General features: G+C 55.7%; 1 protein-coding gene across 7 annotated transcripts; it reads right to left on the reverse strand.

Annotated features, from left to right (window-relative positions):
- Window positions 1-4,307: 4,307 nt before the first annotated feature.
- TMC8 (transmembrane channel like 8) lies at window positions 4,308-27,893 on the reverse strand. 7 transcript variants are annotated; one of them, XM_027974187.3, is made up of 16 exons: window positions 27,469-27,893; window positions 26,589-26,822; window positions 26,239-26,387; window positions 25,714-25,863; window positions 25,344-25,429; window positions 24,680-24,816; window positions 24,266-24,413; window positions 23,728-23,898; window positions 23,283-23,422; window positions 21,120-21,243; window positions 20,695-20,792; window positions 20,316-20,499; window positions 19,939-19,997; window positions 19,690-19,848; window positions 19,184-19,262; window positions 18,071-18,593 (listed from the first exon to the last, which is right to left on the reverse strand). In XM_027974187.3, exons 2-16 carry the CDS (start codon window positions 26,738-26,740, stop codon window positions 18,336-18,338), a joined length of 2,094 nt encoding a protein of 697 aa, XP_027829988.1. In that variant the 5' UTR covers window positions 26,741-26,822; window positions 27,469-27,893; the 3' UTR covers window positions 18,071-18,335. The 7 variants fall into 7 exon arrangements, with proteins under 7 accessions (XP_042112233.1, XP_027829988.1, XP_027829987.1 ...); XM_027974186.3 differs by having other exon boundaries at window positions 19,939-20,069; XM_042256299.2 differs by lacking the exon at window positions 18,071-18,593 and adding an exon at window positions 4,308-6,012 and having other exon boundaries at window positions 19,939-20,069; window positions 20,695-21,243.

A 27,893-nucleotide genomic window follows, 5' to 3' on the forward strand; every position in this document is an offset into this window, starting at 1 on the left:
ATATTCAGGACTGATTTCCTTTAGGATGGACTGGTTGGATCTCCTGGCAGTCCAAAAGACTCTCAGGAGTCTTCTCCAACACCACGGCCCCTCCCAATCTTCCCGGACCCAGCCCAGCCCGGAGGCTTTGTAGGGAGGGCTTTGTGTGGGCCGACTTCCAGGCCCCAAGCTGCTGTGCGGACAGAAAGGAAGTTCCCAGGGTGACAGGCAGGGGGCAGAGTTTAATCCAGTTCTTTCCGGAAATGGCTCAGAGCCTCCAAACTGGAATGACTGGTGAGTGGGTGGGGAGTGGGGGTTGAGTTTGGGGGTTGGGGGCTAGTTCTCCAGGGGCCTCAGGCTGACTCGTCAGGGAGGAGTTCCAGCCATCCTGGTTGCAGGTAAGGCTTAATGAGGGGGTACTGGCCAGGTGGGGCCCGGAGTCTTCCAGGTGAGCTGGACAGAGGTGGGAGGTGGGGCCAGATGCCATCAGGAGATGGGGCGCCACTCCAGGGAGGAGGAGGGGGGGAGGCAGTGGTCCTGAGTGTGTTGGTGCCTCTGGGCCTTCACATTCCACCCCACCCTCTTCCCAGACCTGGATGGAGGGTGACAAGCAGCTGAGGCAGGGGCTCACTGAGCCCCCTCCTCCTAGAACCTCCCTTCCCCCGCCACCGCCCCCATCCCATCCTAAAACCCTCAAACTAGCACCATGTATGTTTGATGAGGAACCCCAGGGCTGCAAGATCCAGGCTGGTGGGCTTTTCCATCATTCTTTTCTTCATTTCATTTCTTCAAATGAAGGGTCCTTCCACAGGGAGCAAGGCCCAGGGCTCTCTCTCCTGGGGGCTGTACCCAGCCCACATCTTCTGGTCCCAACCTTGATGACAAAGGGGCTGAGCCTCCTGGTGAGGCTAGCACACCTCCCAGCCATCCCCTTCCCAAGGCCTCCAGAGATTTTATTGGTGCCAAGTGCATCAGTGCCCTGGGCAGGAGGAGGGGCAGGAGGCTTAGTCACCCCACTAAATAAAGGGGGACACTGAATCACTTGGAAAGTAAACACTCGCCCCTGGTCTCTACACCTCACATTATAAAAGGGGAAACAGGTTCAGAGAGCCGACATGGCCCACCCATGAGCCTGGGGTCTGGAAAGCACAGATTTGGGAAAAGGATACCTGGAGGTAAGACAAGGAGAGTTTCAAGGACAGACTTCTGGGGAAAGCCCACTGAAGAGGCTGACCAGGTATTACCAAATTGGTCAACCAGGTCCACACTGGGGGTCCTAGCCTGGGCTGAGACCCCCCTGTCTCAGCCAGGGAGCTTCTTTTATTGTTTGGGTTTGCAGAGACACTAATAAAACCAGTGCTGTGACTGGAACAGCACCAGCTTTATTCAGTGGCCAAAGACTGAAGAAGTGGGAACCTGGTTTGTAAATCAATTCAAGCCAATTCCGATGGAGACACTAAATATATAGGAGGGTTGGAGTAAAAGAGAGGGTTTGGAAGAGCAAGAGGAATATTTTATCCAAGAACAGGGGTGTGGTTTGGACCTGAAACTGATGCAGCTCTCCTTTTCAGTCCTTGTCAACCATCCTAGCGCTGGTGGGTGTGTCTTCTAGGTAATCTATAGAGCATATAATAAGCTCTAGATCTATTGGAAGTCTAATCCTCAAAACCCATTGTGGGTCTTGTTGGTGTTAATTCGGGTCTTGTTGGTGTTAACTGGTTCTGTTTTTTTTTTCTTTGCCGCTTCCTCCTGAGACTTAGATAAGAGTAGTTGGTTGCTGTTCAAGAGAGGGGCAGGGGTGTGATTCTAGGGTGACAGGCTTGCTAACACAGGCGTGGGGAGGAGGACCAGGAGACAGCAGTGTCTTAGGAACCACTGGAGGCGACAAGCTCAGGAGGCAGAGGTGATCCCTGCCAAAGGCCAGGCAGATGGAGCACACAGACTGGCAGTGCCTGGGGTTGGACAGCACAAAGGTCATGTACATGGGTTTTCTTACAACAGGAGGTCCTGGTAAGGAATGCCGAACTAACAAGTTACCGCCAGCCCAGAGAATTCAGGAAAGGTCAAAAGGAGAAAGGAGATGACTCTCCATATGTCCTACCAACCTCCCAGCATCCTTCTCGCTGGCGTCCGTCTCGGCTGAGTGACCCACACGCCACCAGGAAGGACCCTGAGTCAGAGGGATTAGCCAGACACAACCCAGAAACTAACCCCATCACTATAAAACCCGAGACTGCAAGCCCAGTGGCAGAGCAGTCCTCCTGGGTTCCCTTGCCCTGCTGCCTTCTTCCCGGGCACTCCTTCCCAACAAAGTCTCTTGCTTTGTCAGCACGTGTGACTCCTTGGACAGTTTATTTCCAAGTGTTAGACAAGAGCCCACCTTTGGGCCCTGGAGGGGGTCCCCCTTCCTGCAACAACTTTACAAGTCAGTGAAGTCATGGCCTTGGAGAAAGGGTTCCAGGAAATCCAGCCCCTGTCTCCAGTCACCAGCTGGAAAGACGGACAGGGTTCCCATGGAGGGTAGAAGCCCCTGGCCCACCCTAGTCCCGGGCGGCCTCATCCTCCTCAGATGGTTGGCAACATGGGAGAGCGCCCCTACCAGAGGCCACAGACCCCACTGTAAAGCGGCTAGAGCATGATCAGGGTCAGATAAAGCCGCCAATGAGCGTCATGGGCCCTTGACACACACTCGGCCCTTAGTAAGCTTTGGCAAGTCATGCCTAAGCAATATGGCCCTTTCGTTGCCCGGACGGTGTTACGTGTGCCCAACGCACACTGAGGCCAAACAAACCAAGATGTTGGAGTTTGGAGCAAAGAAAGGTTTATTGCCAGGCCATGCAAGAAGAAGGGAGGAGGAGGACCATGCCCCCTGCCTCCACCCCTGACCCCGCCCCAAACCCTGAACTCCTCAAAGAGTTTCACCAAACATTATGGGCCACGGGGAGGGAGAGGGCCTCAGGAGGGTATGTGATCAGTTCTCTGATTGGTGAGGCTGAGGGAACAGGTTGGTGTCACAGAGGTTAGCCTTATCAATCCTTGGGCACCAGAAGGTCCCAGGGTTATGAGCCCATGGTCATCACATAATTAATTTCTTCCACGTGGTGGTGGGTTTTAGCATCTGAGAAATTTCTCTGTCTGAGATGTTGGTTATGTGAGCAACTTATGTGGGTTTCCCATGTCTGTTATGTGGGCACTTCAGAGAGGAGCTACAGCAGAGTAGAGATGGGGGAGGGGTCTGTCCCAGGAAGGCCCCAGAGGGTCCTGCCCAATCACAGCAGCAGCCCTGTCCTACCAACCCCCACCAGCTCTGCCCAGCCAGGGCCCCCCGTGGGTCCCCTCAGGCCACCAGCAGTGCACTGCTCCCCCACATCCAGCACCCGTTTCCTACCTGCTTTGCTTGGTCCAGATCAGTGTCCAAGAAAAGAAGGCTATGATGGAGATGAGGGTGCCAACCAGCATGAAGATGGGTCCCTGGTGCAGCTCTCCTGTGAAGGAGGCGGGGGCAGCTGGGCTGGACCTGTGTTAGGCCAGGCCAGGGTAGGCATGGCCACATCAGGGCCCCCTTCCCTGCTCTCGGCACCTCCCACTGACCTACCAGAAGTGGCAGCTGCCCTTCTAGAAACCAAGGGGCCCTCTTACCTGGGAGTACCAGTGTGAAGGGACTGTGTTGGACATCGATGTCATTTTCAGCCTGGCACCAGAACTAGTCTAACGTCTGCTTTGGTGGGAAGGAGAAGTTGGCAGACTCCCCCCGGGTTCAGAGTCTGCAGCGTGTGGGTGAGCCCGTCCCTCCTGACCAGTCTGTAGGTGGGCTGCCCGAGGATGCCCGCAGAACACCTCTACCCTGAGGCCTGGTCTGCCGTCCAGCAGGGTGCAGTCAGCCTGCAGCTGGGGCACCAGCTCTGGCAAGGTGGGAGAGGGCAAGAGCACAGGTGAGGTTGGGAGACTTTAACACCCTCTCCCCAGCAAATTGCCTTATTACATAATGCCTAATGAGCCTAGAAGGTCTTTCCAGGTGGCTCAGTGGTAAAGAGTCCGCCTGCCAAGCAGGAGATGGGGGTTTAATCCCTGGGTTGGGAAAGTTCCCTGGAGAAGGAAATGGCAATGCCAGTTTAAGGAAATCCCACTCCAGTATTCTTGCCGGGAAAATCCCATGGACAGAGGAGCCTGGCGGGCTACAGTCCCCGGGGTCGCAAAGACACGACTCAGTGACTAAACAGCAACAATGAGCCTAGAGGCCGGACTGATTACTGTCTCTTCCAGGCAGCGGTCTGGATCACTCCCTCCAGCTTGTATCTGAGCTTCTACCCCACTTGCAGTGTGTACCATACAGTTTCATATTTGGTTTTATTCTCGTGTAGTATATTCCGCGTTGCCAGATTTAGCAACTAAAAATGCAGGACACTCAGTTAATTTTGAATTTCAGGTTAACAATGAGTAAAATTTAGGAGGTCTCTTCAAGATGACTTCTGGGAAGTGAGACAGTCCAAAGAGGAAGAAGGAAACCAATGTTTATCAAGAAAATGCTGGTTTGGCAATTCCTCAAAAAATTAAAGAATTACCTTGAAGTGAAGTGAAGAAGTGAAAGTCGCTCAGTCGTGTCCGACTCTTTGCGACCCCATGGACTGTAGCCTGCCAGACTCCTCTGTCCATGGGACTCTCCAGGCAAGAATACTGGAGTGGGCAGCCATGCCCTTCTCCAATTACCATATGACCCAGCAATTCCACTCCAAGAGATATATCGAAGTAATTGAAAATAAGGACGCTAACAGATACTTGTACACAAATGTTCACAGCAGCACTATTCACGACAGCCAAAAGGTGGGAACAGGCCAGATGTCCAACAGTGGATGATGAATAAACAAAGTGTGATCCATCTCTAAGATGAAATAGTATTCAGCCATAAAAAAGGAATGAAGCCGTGACACCTGCTATTAATGCACTATGAATGAATCTTAAAAACATTATACTGAGCGAAATAAGTCAGACCCAAGAGGCCGCATATTGTATGACTCCATTCATGTGAAATAGCCAGAACTTTAAAAATCCCCAGAGAATTTCCTGGTGGTTTAGTGCTTAAGACTCTGTGCTTCCACTGCAGGGGACATAGATTCTATCCTGGTCAGGGAACTAAGGATCCCGTGTGCCACACAGTGTGGCCAAAAAAATAACAATTATTATTATTATTATTATAAATAATAATAAAAAAATCCCCAGAGTCAGAAAGCTGATTAGTGGTTAATAGGGGCCAGGGGAGGGGCAATGAGGAGGGACTGCTTGACAGGTATGGGGTTTCCTTTTGGGAAATGGACTAAAAATGCTACTGAATTATTACTTTAAAATGGTTAACTTTGTGTCAGGTGAATTTCACCTCAATTTTTTAAAGAAAAGAGAAACTGCTGGAGAAAAAGTCCACCCCTTGGGTTTCGACTCTTTCTGCTCAGAACATTACTACAGAAATGAAATGAGAATGTCAGTAGGAAACATGGAGAAATCTGGAACGCGGGTGGGGAGGGCTGACATTGGATTCAACTTCTGGAGTCAACAGTTTTGTCCGCTCTTGCAGGGGGCCGGGTGCTCTGCCAGTCCTGCATCTCACCGCCTCCCTGGACTGAGGCAGGGGACCAGGAGGGCAACTATCTGTTGGCTGAACAAAGCAGTCGCTCTCGGCTACATGCTGGAGGGTGGCATCTGCTCCCTGCATCTGTGATAAAGTGGTGAACCTTGAGTCGTGTGGTCTCGGGGTTCATTGAGGACACCCTGAAGCTGGGGATTTCCTCCCAGGATGGGGACAAAGGAGGTACAAAGTGGACCAGGCACCTGACAAGCTGGCCCAGCATTCAAGCCTGATCCTTGGCAGTGGCCTGGAGGTGTCGAGGAGCTGTCCACCTTCTGAGATCAGAGATCAGAGGTTTCTTCATCCAGATCTACTCTGGTACCTTCACGGTAAACATCTCCGCCATACACGTCTTTGCCGCGGGCACTTCCACTACAGACATTCTCATTTCATAACAAATTGGCCATAGGGCAGTTCTGCCATAAAAGATAAAATAACTGATTGACACTGGGTTTCATTTCTCTGTTGATACAGGACTCCCATGTTTATATTACATAAATCTTAGCCCATGTGACTATACAGTGACAAGTATAGATGTGATGGTCTTAAAGTAACAGATGAGAACAGCTATGTAATATTGACTTGACAGAAAATGCAGTGGTAAAACTGAAAGTGTGAAATGAGAGGATAAAGCCAGATGGCATATTATACTAGAAAACGATAACGTATCAGTTTGCAAATCCTTTGGTGATTCGAAAGCACAGAGTTAAACCCCCATTTCCTGTAGAACTTTGGAACGTCTATCAACAGACATGTGACAGTGTGCCAAGAGTACACAACAGTGTAAAAGTTCTCCCCCGCACAGTGCAAGCTCTGTTACAAACAGCACCCTCAGTTCAGTTCAGTTCAGTTCAGTCACTCAGTCATGTCTGACTCTTTGCGACCCCATGAATCGCAGCACGCCAGGCCTCCCTGTCCATCACCATCTCCCAGAGTCCACTCAGACTCATGTCCATCGAGTCCGTGATGCCATCCAGCCATCTCATCCTCGGTTGTCCCCTTCTCCTCCTGCCCCCAATCCCTCCCAGCATCAGAGTCTTTTCCAATGAGTCAACTCTTCACATGAGGTGGCCAAAGTACTGGAGCTTCAGCTTTAGCATCATTCCTTCCAAAGAAATCCCAGGGTTGATCTTCAGAATGGACTGGTTGGATCTCCTTGCAGTCCAGGGGACTCTCAAGAGTCTTCTCCAACACCACAGTTCAAAAGCATCAATTCTTCAGCGCTCAGCCTTCTTCACAGTCCAACTCTCACATCCATATGTGACCACTGGAAAAACCATAGCCTTGACTAGACGGACCTTAGTCGGCAAAGTAATGTCTCTGCTTTTCAATATGCTATCTAGGTTGGTCATAACTTTTCTTCCAAGGAGTGTCTTTTAATTTCATGGCTGCAGTCACCATCTGCAGTGATTTTGGAGCCCAAAAAATAAAGTCTGACACTGTTCCTACTGTTTCCCCATCTATTTCCCATGAAGTGATGGGACCAGATGCCATGATCTTCGTTTTCTGAATGTTGAGCTTTAAGCCAACTTTTTCGCTCTCCTCTTTCACTTTCACCAAGAGGCTTTTTAGCTCCTCTTCGCTTCTGCACCCTAGTGTTTGGAAACTGATACCTCTCTTAATGAATGAAAACATTTTAGTAAACAAGAAAAAGTGTGATGCTGAATGAGGAGATGAATCAATGGATAGTGGAGAGGGGGGAGGATAAAATGTTATGAATGAAAGGCTTGGAAGACAAGTGCTTAGATACAACCCACAAAATAAAGTCAGTTATTTATGCTGCATGGCCATGAATCTGCTGCTGCTGCTGCTGAGTCACGTCAGTCGTGTCTGACTCTGTGCGACCCCATAGACGGCAGCCCACCCGGCCCCTCCGTCCCTGGGATTCTCCAGGCAAGCATACTGGAGTGGGTTGCCATTGCCTTCTCCAGGCCATGAATCTACACACATTTTAAAAAAAATTTCTGCTGCCACATGGCATGTGGGATCTTAGTGCCCTAACCAGGGACCGAATCCTTGCCCCTGCATTAGAAGTACAGAGTCTTAACCACTGGACCACCAGGGAAGTTCCTACATAAGTTTTAAATATATTACAATATTCTCTATTTCATACCAAAGTCTTTATTTTTTCATTTTTCATGGTTCATTGTGTCCTTTTAAATGTCCCTCTTTTATTTACTTTTTATATTCATATGGCAAAATTGCCTTCTGGCCAGCTAGTTAATTAGGTATGTGGTGACGATGCCTAACACAAAGATGTTTACTGCAAAAATAACTGGACACCACCACACCTACTCTGGGGACATGGGCTGTGGGGGTGGTGGCCAGGCTCCTGCTCCCAGGGGGTCAACTTCTGATTCAAAGGGACAGTCAGAAGGCAGGAGGCAGGTGGATATGATCCAGACCACAAGAGATGCTATGGTGGACGGATCCCAAACTCAGAGAGGAGGGACGCAACTAGAGAAACAGGCCACTTTAGGAAAGGCAAGGACTTCAGAAACGCAGAGAGAGCAGATGCCCACAACACCCAGAGAACACTCCTCCCTGGACCCAGGACCAAAACACACCCTGTAGCCACTCGCAGCAGGCATTCATCCATCCACACAGCCTCTCTGCTTGCGAGTAACTTCTCTGTTTTGTAGGTAGATCCTAAAGTTGATTTTGATGTAGCAAGCATCTTGGGACTTCCCGGGTAGTCCAGTTGCTAAGACTCTGGGCTTCCAGTGGAGGGGGCCTGGGTTCGATCCCTGGTCAGGGAACTAGATTCCACGTGCTATAACTAAGACCCAATCCAGCGCTCCCCTGATGGCTCAGACGGTAAAAACGGTAAAAGAATCAGCCTGTGATGCAAGAGGCCTGGGTTCGATCCCTGGGTTGGGAAGATCCCCTAGAGGAGGGCATGGCAACCCTCTCTAGTAATCTTGCCTGGAGAATCCCCATGGACAGAGGAGCCTGGCGGACTACAGTCCATGGGGTCGCAAAGAGTCGGACACGACTGAACACAAAATCCAAGCATCTCTGAGATCTTCCTTTTGACCTGGGCTTGCCCACATGAATTCTCTGACAGTGATCAGGATTAAACAAAGATGCCTTCTGAGTCGGGGCTTGGGAGAGAGGGCTGGATGATGCATGGTTGGTACCTATCAGAGTTTTTGAGGAGAATGTGGAGGGGGTCCTTGGGCAGGGGTAGAGATGGGTGTATGAAATCCAAATATATACTTCATACATCATCTTCATCCTGCCAGGAACGTTGGCTCTGGAAGTGCTGTGATCAGAAAACTACCCACGGAGCAGAAAATTGGAAGAAACTAGAATATGATGTTCTTCAGAGACATGTTCTAGGGATCCTAAAGTTTCTGACCACTAAGTATATTTCTTTCTCCACCAGTGGTTCTCAACCTGGAGTGATCCTGCCTCCAAGGACATTTTTGTGTCTGGGGACAGTTTTGGTTGTCACCAATGAGGGGCAGGGTGCTCCTGGCATCGAGCTGGGGAGAGGCCAGGGAAGTTGCTAAACCCACTACGATGCACAGGGCAGCCCCTATTAAAAAACTACCCGGCCCCAGTGGCAATAGTGTCAATGCTGGGAAACTGGTTTAGACCACCAGGAACAGGCTCGCTGAACCAGGATTCTCCCCTTGCCCAGGGTTGCTCAGTCATCACAAATTTTTTCCCATCTGAGCCTCTTTCTAAACTTCATGAGAACCCTCAATTTTTTCCCATACTTTTTTCCAAACACTCTTTTGTGCAAAGAAAAAGTTAAGTAAAGCGCTATCTACAGTTTAATCTACCCTCTGGGGCACCAGTTTACCGACTGCTACCAACAATTTCATCAGTGTGACTCGGGTCAAACTGCCAACGGCTCTCTGCCCAGAGACGCTCTTGGGGCCAGAATCTTCCTCCCTGGGGTAATGCGGGACCAGGCTTAAAGGTGATGATATTTTTCGCCCCCTTCGTTGTGAGGAAATACCCTGACTTGACAAAAGTGGAAAGAAAAAGCTGGCCCAGCTTCATTTCCATTTCGGTGGCCATTAATAGAAGCCTGATTTACATAAGTTCAGAGACAGGAGCCACTTTCTATTTTCGTTTCCTACAGATCAGAGCTTTCACTTTTTATTCTGACAAGGCTTGTGTCCTTCTCCCCTTTTGATTATTTAGTTAACGCATCTAGCCCACCCCCACAGATAACGAGTGGCCTATCACTTAATTAAAATGCATCGACTGTGTCTGAACATCTGAATAATAGGATGACACACTCAGAATCTGGTCGGGTGACAAGGATACCCTGGGGACTGGGACCGGAAGTTGAGCCTGGCCAGGGTGGGGCTGGGCCAGTGGCTCTGCAGAGCCTCCCATTGTTGCTAAAGAAAGAAGGACCCTCTCAGGGCTGTGCCCAGGGCAGGGCAGTGGGGCTACTGCCCAGCTAGGCTCAGAGGCCTTGGAGATCGACCTTGCTTGTTTCTGTGATCGCCCAGATGCTTGGGGATTGAAGCCCCAACCCTGGAGGCCCAATCTGTTAGATCTGAGCTGGGGCCCACGGATCTGACTTTGGATAGGCAGCCTACCTGCTGAAAGTTGAACTGAGTCCTCCAAAAAAGATGTATTCAAACCTTAACCCCAGGTACTTGTGAACGGGACCTTATTTGGAAATGGGGTCCTTATAGATGGACTCCAGTAACCCATGCTGGTTTAGGGTGGGCCCTTATGAGAGAAGGGGATTCCTTGGTGGCTCGGGCGGTAAAGAGCCACCTGCAATGCAGGAGACCTGTGTTCGATACCTGGGTGGGGAAGACCCCCTGAAGAAGGGAATGGCAACCCACTCCAGTATTCTTGCCTGGAAAAGTCCATGGACTGAGGAGCCTGGTGGGCTACAATCCATCCGGTTGCAAAGAGTCAGACATGCCTGAGCAGCTAACACACACACACACACAACAAGAGAACAGACAAAGACACATACACACAGGTCTTGTAAACACAGAGGCAGAATTTGGAGCGATGCTGTCACAAGCCAGGGGGTGCCAAGGACTACCACAGCCCCCACGATCAAGGCTTCAGACTTCTGCCTCCAGAACCAGGAGAGAATCATTTTCTGCATGGTGCTTCCTTAGAGCAGCCCCCTTCCAAGTGATGCTTATGAATGGTCCAGAGCCTCACCCTGGGGATTTCGAAGTGGGTTTTAGGAGTGGAGAGGGGAGGGAACAGTCATCAAGACTTCTTTGTGTGCGCTCTGAATCTGTCCGTCAACCAGATGACTGCCTCCAAACATTGTCCTCTGTTCATGGCAGCCCCACGGAAGACTCCAGGCTCCCGGTCACCCTCATTTTCCTGGCTCACCCTTTCTAAGGCTCTGAAAGGCCTCCTTTGCGTGCCACCACCCCTCTTGAAGGATGGTGGACTCAGCTCCAAATCCTTTAGCTTTCCTCCCACGTCTCACCTTCTGCGCCTACTGGACACCAGCCTCCCCTGCCCTGGGCAGTGCTTGCACGCACTTACAGCCTTCCCTGCACCGGCTGTGGATGGCGAGGGTGGGCATCCTCTCACTATTCCTAGACCACTCTCCCCGCTCCCTCCCTAAACACCAGCCTTGAACTCGTGTCTGCCTCTGAGTTACAAAGACCTAGAAAACGCCCACCCTCCCTTGAAGACTCTTGCAGCTGGTTCCTGCTGCACTCCATTCTGCACTTGCCATGATTCCTGGGGAATTCAAATACACAGAGAGAACCTTTCCAAACTCCTGGCTCTTCCATTCCTTAACATCCACTTTTTCAGGCCCAACCTCTTGCTCCCACTGATAGTAATTAGTAATTGTAAGGCTGTCCTTGACTTCACCAATCTTTCCGTTGCTCAGACCCAAAACCCGGAAGTCATCTTCCACAGCTCCCTCTTTCCCACCTGCTCCCATCCGTCAGCAATGGCTGTTGGCCTGACCATCAGAATACATCTTGACCCCTTGGCCAGGCCTCCTGGCTATCACCCAATCTCTCCTCTGGATCCCAGAACCAGTCTAATGACTCTCTAGGATTCTACCCTTGATCCCCATCCCCTCTCTTCTCAACACAGCAAACGACCCTCTGAAGAGTAAATCAGGTCAAGCCTTCTGCTGCCCATCCCCTCAACGCTCTGCCCACAACGCCAGGCCCCTACTCAGCACGGCCACTCCACTGCCTCCCCTCCCCTCCCCTCCTCCTGCTTTCTGGGCTCTGGCCACGCAGGCCCTTGTCTGGACACATACTGCTCTGCCGCCTCCTTCGTGTCCTTTCTGTGTATCCCCTTCTCAGAGATGACTTCCTGGTAGATGGTACCCTCCCTCCCCGCCCCCACCGCACCCGCCCTTCCCCTCTTTCCGGCTTGCTGTTCTCTGGAACCCACCACATTCTAGAGCGCTGTAGAATGTGCTTTTGCGGGGAGGGAGCTGCACCTCCAGAGGTGTGTGGGATTGTAGTTCCCTGAGCAGGAATCCAGCCTGTGCCCCCTGCAGTGGAAGCGTGGAAGTCTTAACCACTGGACTTCCAGGGAAGTCCCAAATGTGCTTACTTTTATCTTCATCTGTCCCCCCGGCCCCCCTAGAATGGAAGCTACTTGAGGGCAAGGATCTGTTTTTGTTTTTTAAGGGATCTCTGATTTGTTGCTCCACCTTGCATATCCATCCTGGGGCCCCGAGTAGCACCTGGCACCAAAAGGTGCCCAACCGGTAGTTGTTGAATGACTGAATGAATGCCTTGTCAGTTGGTCCCTTAGGAGTTCAGTTAGCAGGGCTTGTGGCCAAGAGTCTGAGCAGAAGTCAGGGGCTGGAGGGGGATGGACTGGGTCTACCCAGGTACTTCCCGGAGACCCAGAGGCCTGGGCTGAGAGTTGTTCTCCTTTTATCAGAAACACCATGATGTGTTTGTTTTTAAAGCAAATGAGGAAATGATAGTTCAGCCTCTGCCGCATTCAAGTGAGACCCGCCCTTCAGTGGAGCAGAGGCGGCCATGGCCCTGCGACAGGAGAAGGGACGGGGCCAGTCGACACCAGAGGAGGGCAGCCCCGCTCAGAGACATGGAGAGGAGCAGGTGACTGATCACCTTGACCTTAAGGGTCACAGGGACAGAGCCGGGGCATAGGAGAGGGCAGGAGAAGGGAGGGGGAGCAGAAAGGTGGAGGGGGAAAGCGGAGGGGCGGAGGTGGTACCAAGAGCATCTTCTCTCCCTGGCTCTGTACCGTCAGGCGGCTTTGTGGGGAGCGGGGTGGTGGGGGCGCTGACACCCTTCGCCTCCCACTAAGAGTCGGGCAGCTTCCCCTTTGCTGGACCTCAGGGCAGGGGTGTGGTGGGGGGAGCCTAGACTTCCTCATTCTCTCACTGCCCTCCTCCTAAGCCAAGGCACCCCAGCGGAATGCCCCCCGCCTGCCCTGGGGTCACCCCCACCCAGAGGGACTCCCGTTATAGATCAGTCACTGGGGTAGAGTGATTGGATATACCCCTGGTGGGACGTGCCCTCTGCCCCCCTCCACTGGCAATGCCCCCACAGCCCAAGGGGAAGCTACACACTTCCCTGGCTCCATGTCACTGTGCCCATCATCCTCTGCTGTCCCTGCCCATCCCTTCCTGCTGAGCTGTCTCTTCTCTGAACCCACAGGGCCCTGCAGGTCTTGAAGCTGGGGTTCCAGAACTGTCCAGCTGTCTGGCAGCAAACGCCACTCACCAGCAACAACCTCTCACCCTGCCAGCCAAGGTCTCTAACACGGGTGGGGGCCTGACCCCAAGGTCTCCAGCTGGGGGTACTCCTTCCCGCAGTGTGCTGGGCAACTCTCCCCTCTCCTGTGAGGAGCTGCTGGTGGCTGTAGGAGAGGTGAGTGTGGTCAGGAGGACCCAGGGAGGAGAGACAGCCAGAGCCCGCCCAGAGAGCCTTGTCCTGAGCTCAGAGGAGGCCCAGGACCTCACAAACATCTTCGCTCACAGAAGCTCTTTGAAGCCCAGAGCATTTTGTCTCATGAACCCATTTTGCAGATGAGTAAGTAGTGGGCCCAGAATGGCAAAGCAGTAACTGGGGTACATATGCATGCAACAGGGGCTTCCCCGCTGCCTTAGTCAGTAAAGAACCCGCCTGCAATGCAGGAGACCTGGGTTTGATCCCTGGGTCAGGAAGATCCCCCGAAGAAGGAAATGGCTACCCACTCCAGTATTCTTGCCTGGAGAACCCCATGGACAGAGGAGCCTGCAGGCTGCAGTCCATAGAGTTGCAAGAGTCAGACACGACTTAGTGACTAAACCAACATGCAATAAGGGGCTGGGCTGTGACTCGAGCCCAAATCCTCCCCTCTGTCTTGTGCTTCCGGAGCTGTCTGGGCCTTTGGGTCCCCCCTGTTCTGTGCTCCCTACACCCCTGGACTTTGAGCCTGCCGCCTCAAGACCTTGGCAGCAGCCCCCTCCCACGGTGTCCCTGAGCAGCCACCTAGGGCAGTCAAAGAGAGCAGCTGCAGGAGCTCCCGGCCTCTGATGGACTGCCCTCCAGCCAGCAAGCAAGAGTTCTGTTGCTCGAAGCCCTCTACCCAGAGTCCCTGGGTGCTCCCGGTTGGGTGCATGCCTGCAGCGGGGAGATAACCTGGAGATCACAGCATCCCAGGGCTGTGCCCAGAACAGCAATGCTCCCCACACCCCCAGGGCATTAGGAGGGGCTCAGAACCAATCCAGGGCTCACGGTTGCCACCACTGCTGAGCAGTAGGACCCCGGGGAAGAAGATGCCCACATCCTAACCCTGCAGTATGTTCTGGTAGCTGGTCAGGGGGATGGCCCTTGCTAGCCTGCTGATTTGGGCATGAGGGGATTATCCCAGAGATGCGAGGGGGCCTGATATAATCACGCTGTGCGCTTGGTGTGCTCAGCCGCGCCCGCCGGGCTGCTCTGTCCATGGGACTCTCCAGGCAGGAGCACTAGAGTGGATGGCCATTCCCTTCTCCGGGGGATCTTCCTGACCTAGGGATTGAACCTGCATCTCCTGTGTCTCTTGCGTTGGCAGGCAGATTCTTGAGCCACCTGGGAAGCCTGATGGAATCATGAGGGTCCTTTTGAAGGACTGGACCCCTTAGGGCTGGGGAGGGAACCAGGGAGGTGGGGGACAGCACCCAGCCAATCCCGCAGTGGCAACAGTGTCCCCAGGGAGGACAGGCACCTCCCCAACCAGGCCTTTCTTTTTATGAATGAAGTGACTTTACTGAAACACTTCCTGCTATACACTGATGTAGTCGCATGCGCTTTTCTTCTGCTCTCACGGAATGTGGATCTTTGATCCGTACATAGATGCTTTCCTCGAGGACAATGTCCTGACCCCAGGGAACCATTTGCTTCCCTTGCAGGCTCTTCTCTCATCCAGAACCTCACAGGTCAATGACACTCGCACCCCCAGCACAGCCCCGGAAGGGGTACCTGACCCAAGAAAGGCCAGCTACCCTTGCCTGGGCCCCGGGAGCAGCTGCTGGGGCCCGTGAGGTCTGGGCGTGTCAGGAAGCTGGTCTGACGGAATGACCCAGCCCACCTGCCAGCAGCAGGAAGGATGTGGGTGGGGTGGGGGGTTGGGGGTTGGGAACTAGAACCTGGACACAGTGTCCTGGAGCTCCCCTGGGGACTAGCTTTATCCGTCACCTTGGTGGTCCCTTGTCCCCAGTGGGCAAGAATCGCCACCCAGAATCCTGACTCGTACCCCTGGGGACGTGCCCTGGGGACCCATCTACCTCTCTGCATTTGGGGAGCAAGAGCTAATATTCTCTTAGTTTCCCAGTGAAATTCCCTCCCAGAAAGTCTGTTCTCACTCTGATGAGAGGGGTGGGGGAAGGAGTTGAGGATTCCACACAGAGGGGTGGCCTCAGCTGCAGGCAGGCTGTGGCCTGAAGGCTGAGAAGCTCGAGGTTTTTCCTCTAGGTTGTGCTCAAGGTATCCGGATTCGAGCTGAGGCTGCTCATGCAAAGCCTCCCCCTTTTATCAGTGTATTTGAGGAGCCAGGGCAGAGAGCGGCAGGTGGCCTTGAAGGACACTTCCCTCAGGCCTTGGTGGAACCAGGGCCATCTTTCTTGGCCCGCCCCACGTGCCCCTCTCCAGCCATCACCTGTGCGCCCCTCAGATGGGGGCCGAGGCTGTTCTGCGCCTCCTCGCCACGGGCTGCAGGTGTGACAGCCGGGTCACCCGGATGGAGCAGAGTTGGGGTGTCCTCAGAGCTCTCCTGTCATCCACTGGACTGACATTTTGTGATTTCTGCCCACAGAGGGCATCTCCCCTATAAGAGACGGCCTTACCAGCATCTCCTTGTTTGCCTCGCGTCCCATTCCTGGGAGGGTCCCCTGTGCTGGGCCGCCTGGGCTCATGTGGCTGGGAGCCCTTTCAGGGCTGGGCAGGGAGAGTCTGGGGCCCCCCAAGGTGGAGGCGCTGGGGTTTCCGCCTTCCAGCATCTGTACTGGGCTCTTGCACCTGGAGACACCCGGGCTTCACCTACTGCAGTAACCCCATGGCCTCTCCCTGCCCACGTGTGTCTTCTTTGCTACTGGTGGAGAGGCTCAAAGTCGTTACCTGCCCCCTGACTCTCCAAGCCCACCCCGGGTGTACTGGTTCCATCTTCACTGATGGTCCTCGTGGGGCCCACAGCCCGGCGTAGAGGCCTCAGATCGCCATTCTGTGCAGCCAAGCCCCGTCTGGCCCATCCCCACACCGTGGCTCAGCCTGCTCCACGGCCTCATCTCCCATCTGAGTCCTCTCTCCTTTAAGGCCCCCTGCTGCTGCTGCTGCTGCTGCTAAGTCGCTTCAGTTGTGTCCGACTCTGTGCGACCCCACAGACACCAGGCTCCCCCGGCCAGCCCTGGGATTCTCCAGGCAAGAACACTGGAGTGGGTTGCCATTTCCTTCTCCAATGCATGAAAGTGAACAGTGAAAGTGAAGTTGCTCAGTCGTGTCCGACTCTTAGCGACCCCATGGACTGCAGCCTACCGGGATCCTCCATCCGTGGGATTTTCCAGGCAAGAGTACTGGAGTGGGGTGCCACTGCCCCCAGGTCTACAAAACCCTCCTGCTGGCTCCCTGCTGAGCCCCAGGTTGCCTTGCAGGCGGGCACAGTCATAGGGCCACTTCCTGTCTCTCTCACTTCCTTTAGGCCAATGACCATGTTGTAATAGGACCTCAACTGCTCTTCCAGGAAGGGCAGGACACCCGTCAGGACGCTATACAAGTAACTACACGGAGGAGAGTGGCGTCATCCCCAGGTTTTGGCTGAGCAAACTGAGGCTCAAGGTTTGAGTTCCTCCAAGTCCCAAAGCTCATCCCCCTCACATCCGGCGATGCACTTGGGTAGTTCTCTGAAGGCACATGAAGGTGATCAGGACTGTGAGGTTTCAAGGTAACCTTCACGTTCTCCCACTTAGTGCCCATCAGCATCACCTCCCCACCCCTCAGGACTCCTTAAACCACAGGGCTGGGCTCCACTCCATTCGAGAAGGTGGGGTAGGGCCTGGGAATAGGCTTTTCTGACAAGTTCCCAGGTGCTGTTGGTGCTGCTGGTTGGGGACCACACGTTGACCCTAAGCTGCTAGTTAACGATGTGTCTCAGAGTGTGTGTCACTTCCTCTGCGGCCAGGCTGGTCGCCCTCTCCAAACTGAGCACACAGCTCCCTATGTCTCCTGCAGTCTCATCACCAGCCCCAGAACAGGGCCCTGCACTTGTTGACAGATGGATGGGTCATGTGACGCTGGGTGAGAGAGAGACAGCGACAGAAGGAGCTGTAAGAGCCAAGCCTCCAGTGACCACATGAAGCCTCTGGACTGAGGGCGCCAGGCCAGAGCCGCCCGGACGCCGTGTCCAGGCCAGGAATCCAGCCAGGCACTGGGCCCCAACTGCTGGAAGCAGAGGCTGGGTTGGTCAAGCACCTTCTGGGGTTTCTTCTGACCCTCCCTCCTGACGGTTGTTTGGGCCAGCAGTTCTCAACCCTTGCTGCTGTTGAGAGTCACCTGGGAACTTGAGAAAGTCCCGATGCTGGGCTGCTGGTTGTACCTGGATCACTGGCATCAGAATTGCTGGCATAGAGCCAGCATCCGACAGGCTTCTCAGGTTGTTCTCTGAGGCTGAGAACCACGGATTGAGAACCTCTGCAACCTCAGCACTGGAGGTTTGGGAATCTTGGACACGGCCCTGCCTTCCTGGGCAGGGGGCTCCTCTACCTCCCTGGGACCCACACTCTATGTCTCAGGGTGCAGATCAGCTCTGAGCGCTGCCCCTTGCAGACTCATAACACCTCTGGGTCTTAATGGCCTCATACGTGACGGAGGAATTACAGGAGGCTGTGGGGGTGCCTGCAGTCAGAGCAAGGCAAGCCCCACCTGCAGGGTTGCTTTCACTGCGGCCAGGCCTTTCCCTTCTGACAGACCGAGGTCTCCGAGCCTTTATAAGGGCACTCTGCACAGTAAACAACTCCTGAGCACCCGCAATGGATGCGTATTTATAAAGCACATTCGTGGGTCGCTATGCTAATACGTTATGTATATTATAAAACTTTAACAAAAATAGAAAACTTTAAAGGACAAAGATAAAAATATAAATACAAGTTCCCATATTTGCTTCCTGCTGTCCCTGGGTGTATGCACCCCACCTTAGGACACCCTGTTGGAGGGTCCACTGAGAGGGAACCAGGGATCAGGAGCATGGGACGAGGGGGCAGGAGGTGGGGGTGCTGCACGTGGGGGCCTGGCGAAGTTCTGGGCTGTGGTGGTGGGGGGGCTAAGTGCTACAGCTCCGAACCGCTGGAGAAGCGGAATCTATGGGCGGGGACTGAGACACCGCGCAACCCGGCGGGATCTTCAAGGGAGGATCCTGGCCGGCGGGGCCTGGGTCCCGGGGAGCCCGGGCACGGAAATCCGGGGCAGAAGGATCTCGGGCGCGATCCTCGGGACACAGGGGACTCAGGCCCCAGAGAGTCGCCGGAGCCCGGCTCCGGTAGCAGCCGCGACAGGTCATCCACCAGGTGCCACTTCTCCTGGACTTGCTGAGGCCGAGGCAGGGAGCGAGCAGGCGGGTTAGGAGCTGCACCTCCTCTCACCCGCAGGCGGGCGGGGGAGGATGCAGCCGAGCTAGCCGTAGCCACTCTGAGGCCCCGTCCCAACCGGAGCTCGCCCGGCTTCCCCGCCGCGCTGCGGCCTCGCCCCACTAATCTCCCGCCCTACGCTACACTCCGCCCCGTCCAGGTCCCGCCCCTGCCCGCCCACGTACTTTAGAGACCACGCCCACCAGAGACACCGCCCCTCAAGACCACGCCTATCAGATACGCCCCCTCTCAAAGACCACGCCCACAGACAACGCCCTATCTCGAGATCACGCCCATCAGACCACGCCCCGGTATGAGACCACGCCCCCACCGGAGTCCCGCTTCCCCGACAGCAGGCCAAAACCACACTCGGTGTTAAACCGGGTCTCCAGGCTTAAAGCCACGCTTCTGTCGCCCGGCTCCTCCTGGCCTGAGGCCAAGCCTTAGGCCCCGGGCTCCCTCTCTCCATCTTCCCCGCTTTTATCGGCGGCCCGCGGCCCCAATAGGGTCTCGCCAGCAGTCCCCCTGGCCCCAGTCCTGCGGATACTTACCCACACCAGCTGCTTCCGCAGTCTCCGGATGGCTCTGGAACTGGCCTGGGACTGGGAGATGCACACGGTCAGGACAAGGCTTTGGAGAGAAGGGGAGGCATGGTCAGTCAGCCCACTACTTCCTCCTTCCCCTCCTCAATCTCTTAGAAAACACCCCCCGGGGGTCCTCTCTCTTCCAGGATCCCAGATACAGCTTTCTCTCCCCTCTCCTTCCTCCCGCCGGTCGCTCAGCCCCTCTCCTCTGCATGGCAGGCTCACAGTGCGTCTGCACCGGGCACTGTATTCCCCCGGTGGTCATTTCAGGGGCTTTTACAGGTGAGGATGTAAGGGCGCTTGCCCAGGGGCACCAGGGAACCTCCAGGCCACCAGACCTGACCCCCCTCCATTCCCTGGCTCTCCTTGTCTGGCTCCTGGATCCCCTGAGACTGGCTGGGGTGCCCATGGACGAAAGGATACTCCCCTCCCGGGTGCCCGTTCCCTTGGCCCCCCACTGTCCTGAAAGGCACCTGAGCAGGATGAGAAGCGGGAAGCTGAAGGCGTGGGAGCCGAGGTAGTAGAGGATGCGCTGGCTGGGGGGTGGGAGCCAGAGGGCCACTAGCTCAGGGACCACCTGCCAGGGGGCCAAGTAGTTGGTGAAGAGGCCACAGTCCCAGGAGGAGCGGATGCTGGGAGAGAGATGGACAGAGGAGGGCCAGGGTCAGCGCCCAGGCGAGGAGCCACCGGCCCGGCCGCCTAGGACCCTCTGCTCCGCTCACCTGCTGACCACATAGCCCAGGGGCACAGCAGCCAGGAGCAGGCCCAGGAGGAGTACCAGCTGGAAGAAGAAGATGGAGCTGGAGGCGCGGAATCGCCGAGGAGATGCCCTGGAGTTCCTCAGCAGGGTGTACTGGGGGGAGGGGGAACAAGGCCACAGGGGGGCATCCTCAGCGCAGTGTGCAGACCGGAAGTGACCAGTCAGCGCAGTGTGCAGACCAGAGGTGACCAGTCAGCGCGGTCTGCAGACCAGAGGTGCAGTCTGCAGACTGGAAGTGGCTGGCTGGGCAGCCGTAGGATGTGAGGGCTGCCCCGCCGATGGCGCTCAAGGCGCCCAAGCAGGTGCACCCCTGTGCCCTCCCTGTCCCAGAGTCCTCACCTTCTTGATGTAGAAGGTGAGGAAGATGAAGACGCTGTTGAGCAGGGGCAGCAGGGGGCAGTAGAAGAGGCCCATCCAGGTGACCGTCTGCCCTTCCACGATGTCCAGCACGTTCTTGGGCACCAAGAACTCCTCTCGGTCCAGCCAAGCCCAGAAGCGGCCGGAGAACCGCTCGACCAACATCCTGGGGGAGGGAGAGAACAGGTCCCCACCACCCGGGAGGAGTGTGTGAACCTCGCTGGTTCCGGCCCTGGACCTTTGCACACATGCACTCACATGGGACACACGAGTGTAGAAATGCTCACAGCCTTGGTCGTGGCCACTGGCCATCCCCCCAGACACGCCCACACCGCCCCCGGGGTGTCCCCACGTGGCTCACCTCCTAGGCAGGCTGACAAGGAAGGCGAAGGCCACCGTGAGGAGGAAGTTGAAGATGCTGAGTTTGTACAGCTCCTCCCCCACCGAATTCTCCCAGCACTGGTCAGAGGAGGCATCTGTCACTACCCTAGGTCCCCAACCACCCCTCACCCACCTGATGTGGGGATCCTGAAGTATAGGAGCCGTGCCTGGAGTCTTATTAGCTAAGTTAAAATCCAGGCCTGGAGAACAAGACAAGCAACCAGTTGGAGCTGCCTCCTCTGCACAGGGCAGTGTGATGCGAATGGCGCTCCCTGGAGGTGACTGCTGAGTGCACAGCTCTGCCCACAGCCTTTCACAAAGGTGAGACCAGAGAGGGGCAAGGAGATCAAAGAGGTGGGGCTTTGCCGAGGACAAAGGAGAGGCCCGGATGGAGATACCAGCCACCTGGTAGTCACAGGCGTTGTAGCCGTAGGACTCACAGCTGGTCTTGTTTCTGCCGATGCACAGCACAGTCTGGCCCAGCGAGAAGGAGAACATTCCCAGGCTGGCCAGCTTGAGCACCACGCACCTGGGGGTTGGGGTGGGGGCAGAGACTGTGTCAGGGGAGTAGCCCGGGTACAGGGCACATCTACCCTGGACACAGGTGTGGCTGACATGCACAACCTCAAGTTTTTTCCTGAGACTGGCCCCCCTCTAAATCCAGGGCCCAGCTTCCTTCCAACCTGCTCCATCCATGTCAATGTTTCCCAAAGTGCGTTCCCCAGACGACTCACAGGAGAACGGTTCTGTTTAGATCAGTATGGGAAACAGTGAATGGTCCAGCCATCCTTCCCACAACACCCAGCTTGGAGAGTCACAGGAGGCACACACAGGCCTTTAAGTCATTAATGCAGGTGAGATCATTCTTCTAAGGCCTATTCCCAGGTGGCTTAGTGGGCAAATAATCTGCCTGCAATGCAGGAGACACGGGTTCAATCCCTGGGTCAGGAAGAGCCCCTGGCGAAGTAAATGGCAACCCACTCCAGTATTTTTGCCTGGAGAATCCTACAGACAGAGGAGACTAGCGGGCTATAGTCCACGGGGTCGCAAAGAGTTGGACGCGACTGAGCACGCTATTTACAACATGTGCGTGCATACTCCTGAATAATATATAACTGGACGACACAGGTAGGGTGCCCTAACCCAGAACCATCACTGCATGTTATATACAAGTGTGGACTTTCTTTTTTTTTACTTTTTGTCTGTATCCTGTGACTGAACCTGCGTCACCGGCTTTGGAAGCAGGGAGTCGTAACCGCTGGACCGCAGGGGAAGTCTCACAAAGTGTGGACTTTGAGTGCTGACGCATGGCAAGAGGCTGGTGGAAACAGTGGTTCTTCCGTTGAGGAAGGCACGGGTGGGTAGGGGCTTATTTTTATCTTTCATCCTTTGAGCATTTTGAATTGCATGTGCTATTACCTATGTGTAGTCAAAGCTATAGTTTTTTTTCCGTAGTCATGTATGAATGTGAGAGTTGGACTATAGAGAAAGCTGAGTACCAAAGAATTGATGCTTTTGAACTGTGGTGTTGGAGAAGACTCTTGTGAGTCCCTTGGACTGCAAGGCGATTCAACCAGTCCATCCTAAAGGCAATCAGTCCTGAATATTCATTGGAAGGACTGATGCTGAAGCTGAAACTCCAATATTTTGGCCATCTCATGCGAAGAACTGACTCATTTGAAAAGACCCTGATGCTGGGAAAGATTGAAGCCAGGAGGAGAAGGGGATGACAGAGGATGAGATGGTTAGATGGCATCACCGACTCGATGGACATAAATTTGAGTAAGCTCAGGGAGTTGGTGACAGACAGGGAGGCCTGGTGTGCTGCAGTCCATGGGGTCACAAAGAGTTAGACACGACTGAGCGACTGGACTGAACTGAACTGATTACCTATGTGTACATGTTATCACCCATTCCAGTAATAAAGTTTCAAACCAAACACAGTCTACCTTGGAGGGACTTGGAATGGGCTGTGGACATCTTCTGTGCCAGGGAAGGGCGAGGAAAAGTAGGCCCTGCTGAATGATGGGTGGTTGGCAGAGAACCTGAGCTGGAGCTGGGGGGCTAGGGAGGTGGTGGCTGGGTCCAAGGCGGGACCTGAGTCCTGAGAGGGGAGACAGAGCAGAGCCTGGGGGTGGAGGTGGGCTTGAGTGTGAACCTGCACTCGGCAGGCATGGGGAGATTCCTTTGACTGAGGCACTTGACTCCTTCAAACCTCAGTTTCCTCATCTATCCAGTGGCGACGAGGATGGTCTTAACTTCACAGGTCACGTGAGGGTTATCAAGGTGAGGGTTGTAAACCCTCAGGGCACATGGGAGGGAGCTGTGTTCCTAGGGGGGTGACTGTAGTACCCTGTCTCCCCGAAAAAACAGTCGCTGGCTTGCTTTGGATAGTGGGGACTGAAGAACCTTAGATGGGGCCCCCCGAGACTGTGTGTGAGGGCGGCTGTCTGCCTTCCCTTGCTTGGGGCCCCCAGTACTAGGTGATAATCAAGACAGGTGGCAGGACAGAGTGTTTCCCTGCCCTCCACACACTATCACACCAGTCACCCCCCAGGTGGCACTCACCAGATAAGGGTGAGGTTGACCTCAGTGTTGGGAGGGTAGTTCTCCAGCTGGACCAGGAAAACGAACAGCAGGGGACCCAGAAAGTTGACCAGGGCGATGACCCCAGGAGGCAGGTACTGGAGCAGCAGAAACAAGGACTCCTGTGGGGAGAAGCAGGTAAGGGGGTGCCGTGGGCTGGAGGGCCCCCAGCAGCTCACCCATCCCCTACGACCCCTTCAAGTGTTGCTCTGAGGCAAGGGCATCTGGGAGCTGCCAGACTATTCCCAGTGACAGCGTGGTGGTGGGGGGATAGCCACAGGCAGAGCCAGTCTGACCTGGTCGTGACCTTGGGCAAATTGCTTTAACCTCTCGGAGCCTCGGTTTCTTCTCCTGCAAAGTGGGGCCATCCCATCCCCTCCCCCAGAACTGGCTGGGATGAAATAAATGCATGTCAGTCGCCTGGCACCTCCTTGTTGTCCTGCGAGTACTTGGTGGCCCAGAAGATGGCGCTGATGGCTCCAACCACCAGGAGCCCGATGAGGATGTTGACCCGCAGGTAAGTGAGCAGGTGGCAGGCCCTCTGAGCCCGGGTCTGCTGCTGCAGCAGCAGCAAGTGACGCCCCTCCTCCAGCTCCATCTATGATGGGGGCAGGGCAGGGGTGGGTTAGGGCTGGCCCAGATGGAAGGAGAGGCGGGGCCAGCAAACAGCCCCAGGTTGGTGTGCGTGGGGAAACAGCTGCAAGCGCTAGGCAAAGTTGGGGTGATAGTAGGCTGGGGACAGACAGTTTGGTTTTATCCAGAGCCCCCCCCCCAGCACCATACAGGTGAGTGCTCACACCCCCACATGGCCCAGCACCCCACCTCCCTCAAGCTGAAAAATCTGTGTGCACACACTCTCACACTCCCACACTCAAGCCACACACTCATATACAAAGTCCCATGTGCTCTCACACTCATTCACACTTACACTCACATCTCACATTCATGCACATCCTCACGCACACCTTGAATTCATTGCTGATCTCATGCCTCTTGATGGTGGCGGCCTCCTGCCCCCGGATGCAAAAGTCCCAGGACGAGAAGACCTTTGCACTGAGAGGAGACCGGTAGTCCTGGCCCAGGAACATCTTCTGTGGCAGCCCCTTCACCATCCTGCAGGGGGCAGTGGGGGGCAGGGCTCAGCCTTGGCTCAGCCCTGGTCTGGTGTGGGAAGCCCCGGGCAGCCCCAGGGGCAGGCTTGGACCTTGGCCTGACTGGGGGGTGGGGTAGGGATACAGGAGTGGTGGCTCTGCCCCTGAGTTCTGCAGCTGGGAATGCAGAGTTCTGGGCCTGAGGCCTGTTGTCAGGGACTCCCCACCAGCTTGAGTGTACCACACTGAGGAGGAATGATCAGGGGAGACCTGGGGCTCTGCTCTCACCTCCGCAGAATCCCACAGAAGCAGAGGAGCAGGCATGCCAGTGGGCTCAGGAGGTAGGCCAGGCGGATACTGTATGTCGAGCTGCTCTCTGGCCCCGCCTGGTACGCTCCATAAAAGAGATAGGTGTTGTTGAAGGCCTGCAGATGTCAGACAACGATAATGGACCCAGGCTGTGTGCTGAGTGTTTTCTTGCTATTAACACATTAACCCTCACAATAACCCCATTGGGTAGAGAATAAGAGTATCCTCATTTCACAGAGGCCCAGAGGGGTTAGGCAACTTGCCCAAGGACACACAGCTTGGAAGAAAAAGCCAGAACTGGAACACGACAGCCCACACAGGAACTACTCAGTGGCTTCCAGGAATGAGGGTAGGGTGGTGCTTATTCCAGAAGCCTGCACTTTTCCCTTCTTGTCCTTCCTACCCCCACCCCACCTGGGCTCTGAGGGCTATGGGGTCATGCATGGGCCTGGACGGTGCACAGCGGCCTCAGCCTCTCTTGTGACTCTGCTGCTGACCCAGACAGCCTGTCTATGAAGGAGTGTTCCCCTAGATGCCAACATGCCCTTGGAGGGGTGGGGGTCATCTTAGACTGGGGTCTTCTGAGGCCATATCCCCAGGTCCTCCAGCCTCCTTGCTCCTTGGCCGGGACAGACTCACTCACCCTGCCGGTAAAAACATTCCAGAGTAGATTGTTGAACTTGGAAACACCGGGCTGGGGTAGGTGGCCACTACCAGGACACTGGAGAGCTGTTAAGAAGGAAGAGGGGTCCCATAGGGGAGGGTCCCCAAGGCGTAGGGGAGGCTTTGCCCCTCCCACTCCATAGCTCCCAATCTTGGAGGCCTGAGCAGGGTCCTGAGGGCATGTTAGGAGGCTGGCATGCAAATAGTAAGGTCAGGCAGAGTCTCAGGGCTGGACCCAAGCAGGTTGATACCCAGAGGGTTGGGGCTGTCCCAGCACAAGAATGCTGGACCAGCCCCCAGGGTTCAGGTGGGCTCAGGGGAACTGTTCTCTCCATGGGCGGAGCACTCACTGAAGTTCAGAGCCGGTCCTGGGTCAGGGGGCCGGAGCCAGACCAGGGGTAGCAGGATGAAGCCGCTGGTCAGAAGCAGGGTCAGCAGGTTAAGTAGCAGCAGGAAGCGAAGGAAGGTGAAATAGGACTGGATTCCAGTGCCAAAGAGGCCTGCGGGGGACAGCAGGGGAGTCAGGAGGCGCCCAGCCGTGAGCCCGACTGGTCATCCTAGGGCTGACCAACCCAGCGCGGGTGTGGGTGACTAGCCTTCCCAGGACCTCAGCTTAATGGCCAGTTCCGGAGGCTTGCCTAGCAGTACCTCTAACAGCCACGAGGGCGCGCCATCGTCCATCAACGTTTTGGGGGGCTGGCTCTGGGGACAGAGGCGGGTGTGTGACCTCAAAGCCACGTGATTGGGGGGGGGACTGGTGGTGGTGGGAACAGTGCGACGGCAAAGGGGGCTGATTCCCTCTTCTGGTTTCTAAACTAGACGCTGAGACTGCAGAGAGGGGAGGAGGGAGGTGGGGATTGGGGTTCAGGTCGTACCGCCGATCTCGTAGAGAGCCCCCTCCCAGAGCCCACAGCCCCGGGTCAGCCGCCGAGCTGCCTCCCCGAGTCGCCGGCCCACAGTCTGCCGCCTGCGACGCCACTGCTGCCAGCAGGAGGTCTTCACCCCCTCGGGCTCCCGTAGCTGCCTGGGATGGGGTGGTGATGGGGAGGGGGGTGCCCTGAGTCAGCCAGCATGCTCACCTGGGCAGGCGGAGCGAGCACCCTGGGCCAAAGTCTTTCCAGGGCTGATGTTTCCACCCCGCCCCCGTCCAACAGGTGCATTTCCCCCCCACCCCACCCCCACTGCTCGGCCTCCGCCGGGTCTGGCAGGGTTCTCCGGCACCCACCGGATAAAGCGCTTGTCCACCATGGCGTACGGCAGCACCCGCACCGGCTGCTGGGAGAGGCACAGCCTCTCCATCTCCTGCTCACATAGCTCCTCGCCCCCTGGCTCGGCTTCTGGCTCCCCGGGGGCCTGCAGCGACCACTGCCTCTGCATCTCTGCGGTGGGGTGGAAGTTGGGGCGGCAACGCCTGGGAGAGATGTGGGGCGGTTGTTGAGGGAGCCTCACAGTCTTGGCCCTGGCATGGTCAGTAATGAAGAGAAATCCTGTTGGAGGAGATCTGGCTCAGTGTCCAGCCACATCTCAAAGCAACATATGGCCTCAGTGTTCCCATCTGTCAAATGGGGAGAAAGGAGTCCAAAGGGCTCCGAAAGATGGGACTCACAAAGGAAGCCAACGCCAGGTGTGGCCACCATTTTAACACGGTGGGGCCACAAGGCCAGCTCTGCGCTACTCCAACCTGCTCCCAGGGGCCACATGCCTTCACCAGCACCCTTTGGCAAGAGACAATTCCACGTGCTGATTCTCCCACTGGGACCGAAATAGTTCCGGCCCCGAACCCCAAGAGTTCCCAGGATTCAGCATTTGCAGCAGCACTTCGAATCTGGACCTGCTGGGACCTCCTCTGTCTTCTACCCGGTAGTCCAGCTGGTGGTCCAGCTCCCGGGACTGGGTCCGCCAGGGTTCCCCAAGGAACCCAGATGGGGGGGCGTGGCTACAGCACCAGCGGTGGGGAAGGGAGGAAGGAAGGGGCCCCTCTGCCGCTCAGCTGCGGTTCTCACCCCTCCCCCGGCCAGCCACCAGCAGCTTCTGGGCTTCAATTCTCTCTCCCACTCCTCTGACGATCCGCCTCCTCAACCCACCCCAACTCTGCACCCACTCACCTGGAGTCCAGCGACCAAGTGCCCGGAGGAGACCGTCCTGCGACCGTCTCCCGCCACGCCGGGCAGGGCTGCGAGAGTCGAGGGGAGGGGGTCACATGACAGGAACCGTAGCTCCCCACCCTCTGGTCGCCGCCTCTCCCCTCTGTACTCTTCTCTCCCCGACCTCCGGCAGTTTCTCCGCTCTGCACCGAGGCCCGCACTTCCTGCGGGGGTGCGAGGCGCGGGAGGGCAGGTGCGAGGCGCCGCGGCTGGGCGCTGCGCTGGGGTCCGGCCCTGCCCCTTTCCGCCGGGCACCCGGGCTGGCGACACGGCGTCTGGGTCCAGGGTCTGACCCCGCAGTGCTGCGGGCGGCAGGCTGCGAGCCCCGCCCCTTATTCGCCGGGAGCTCCGGCGGGCTGCGCTGGGCTCGCAAGGCGCGAGAGTAC

This window comes from Ovis aries, chromosome 11, assembly GCF_016772045.2.
Source record: "Ovis aries strain OAR_USU_Benz2616 breed Rambouillet chromosome 11, ARS-UI_Ramb_v3.0, whole genome shotgun sequence".
Classification (NCBI taxonomy): domain Eukaryota; kingdom Metazoa; phylum Chordata; class Mammalia; order Artiodactyla; family Bovidae; genus Ovis; species Ovis aries.

Coding starts and splice junctions, on each gene's coding strand:
- TMC8 (XM_027974183.3), bottom strand. CDS start 26,740: ATGCAGAGGCAGTGGTCGCTGCAGGCCCCCGGGGAGCCAGAAGCCGAG. Junction 23,899..24,265: donor AGATCAGCAATGAATTCAAG/GTGTGCGTGAGG, acceptor CCCCCATCATAG/ATGGAGCTGGAGGAGGGGCG. Junction 20,070..20,315: donor TCACCTTCTACATCAAGAAG/GTGAGGACTCTG, acceptor CCCTCCCCCCAG/TACACCCTGCTGAGGAACTC.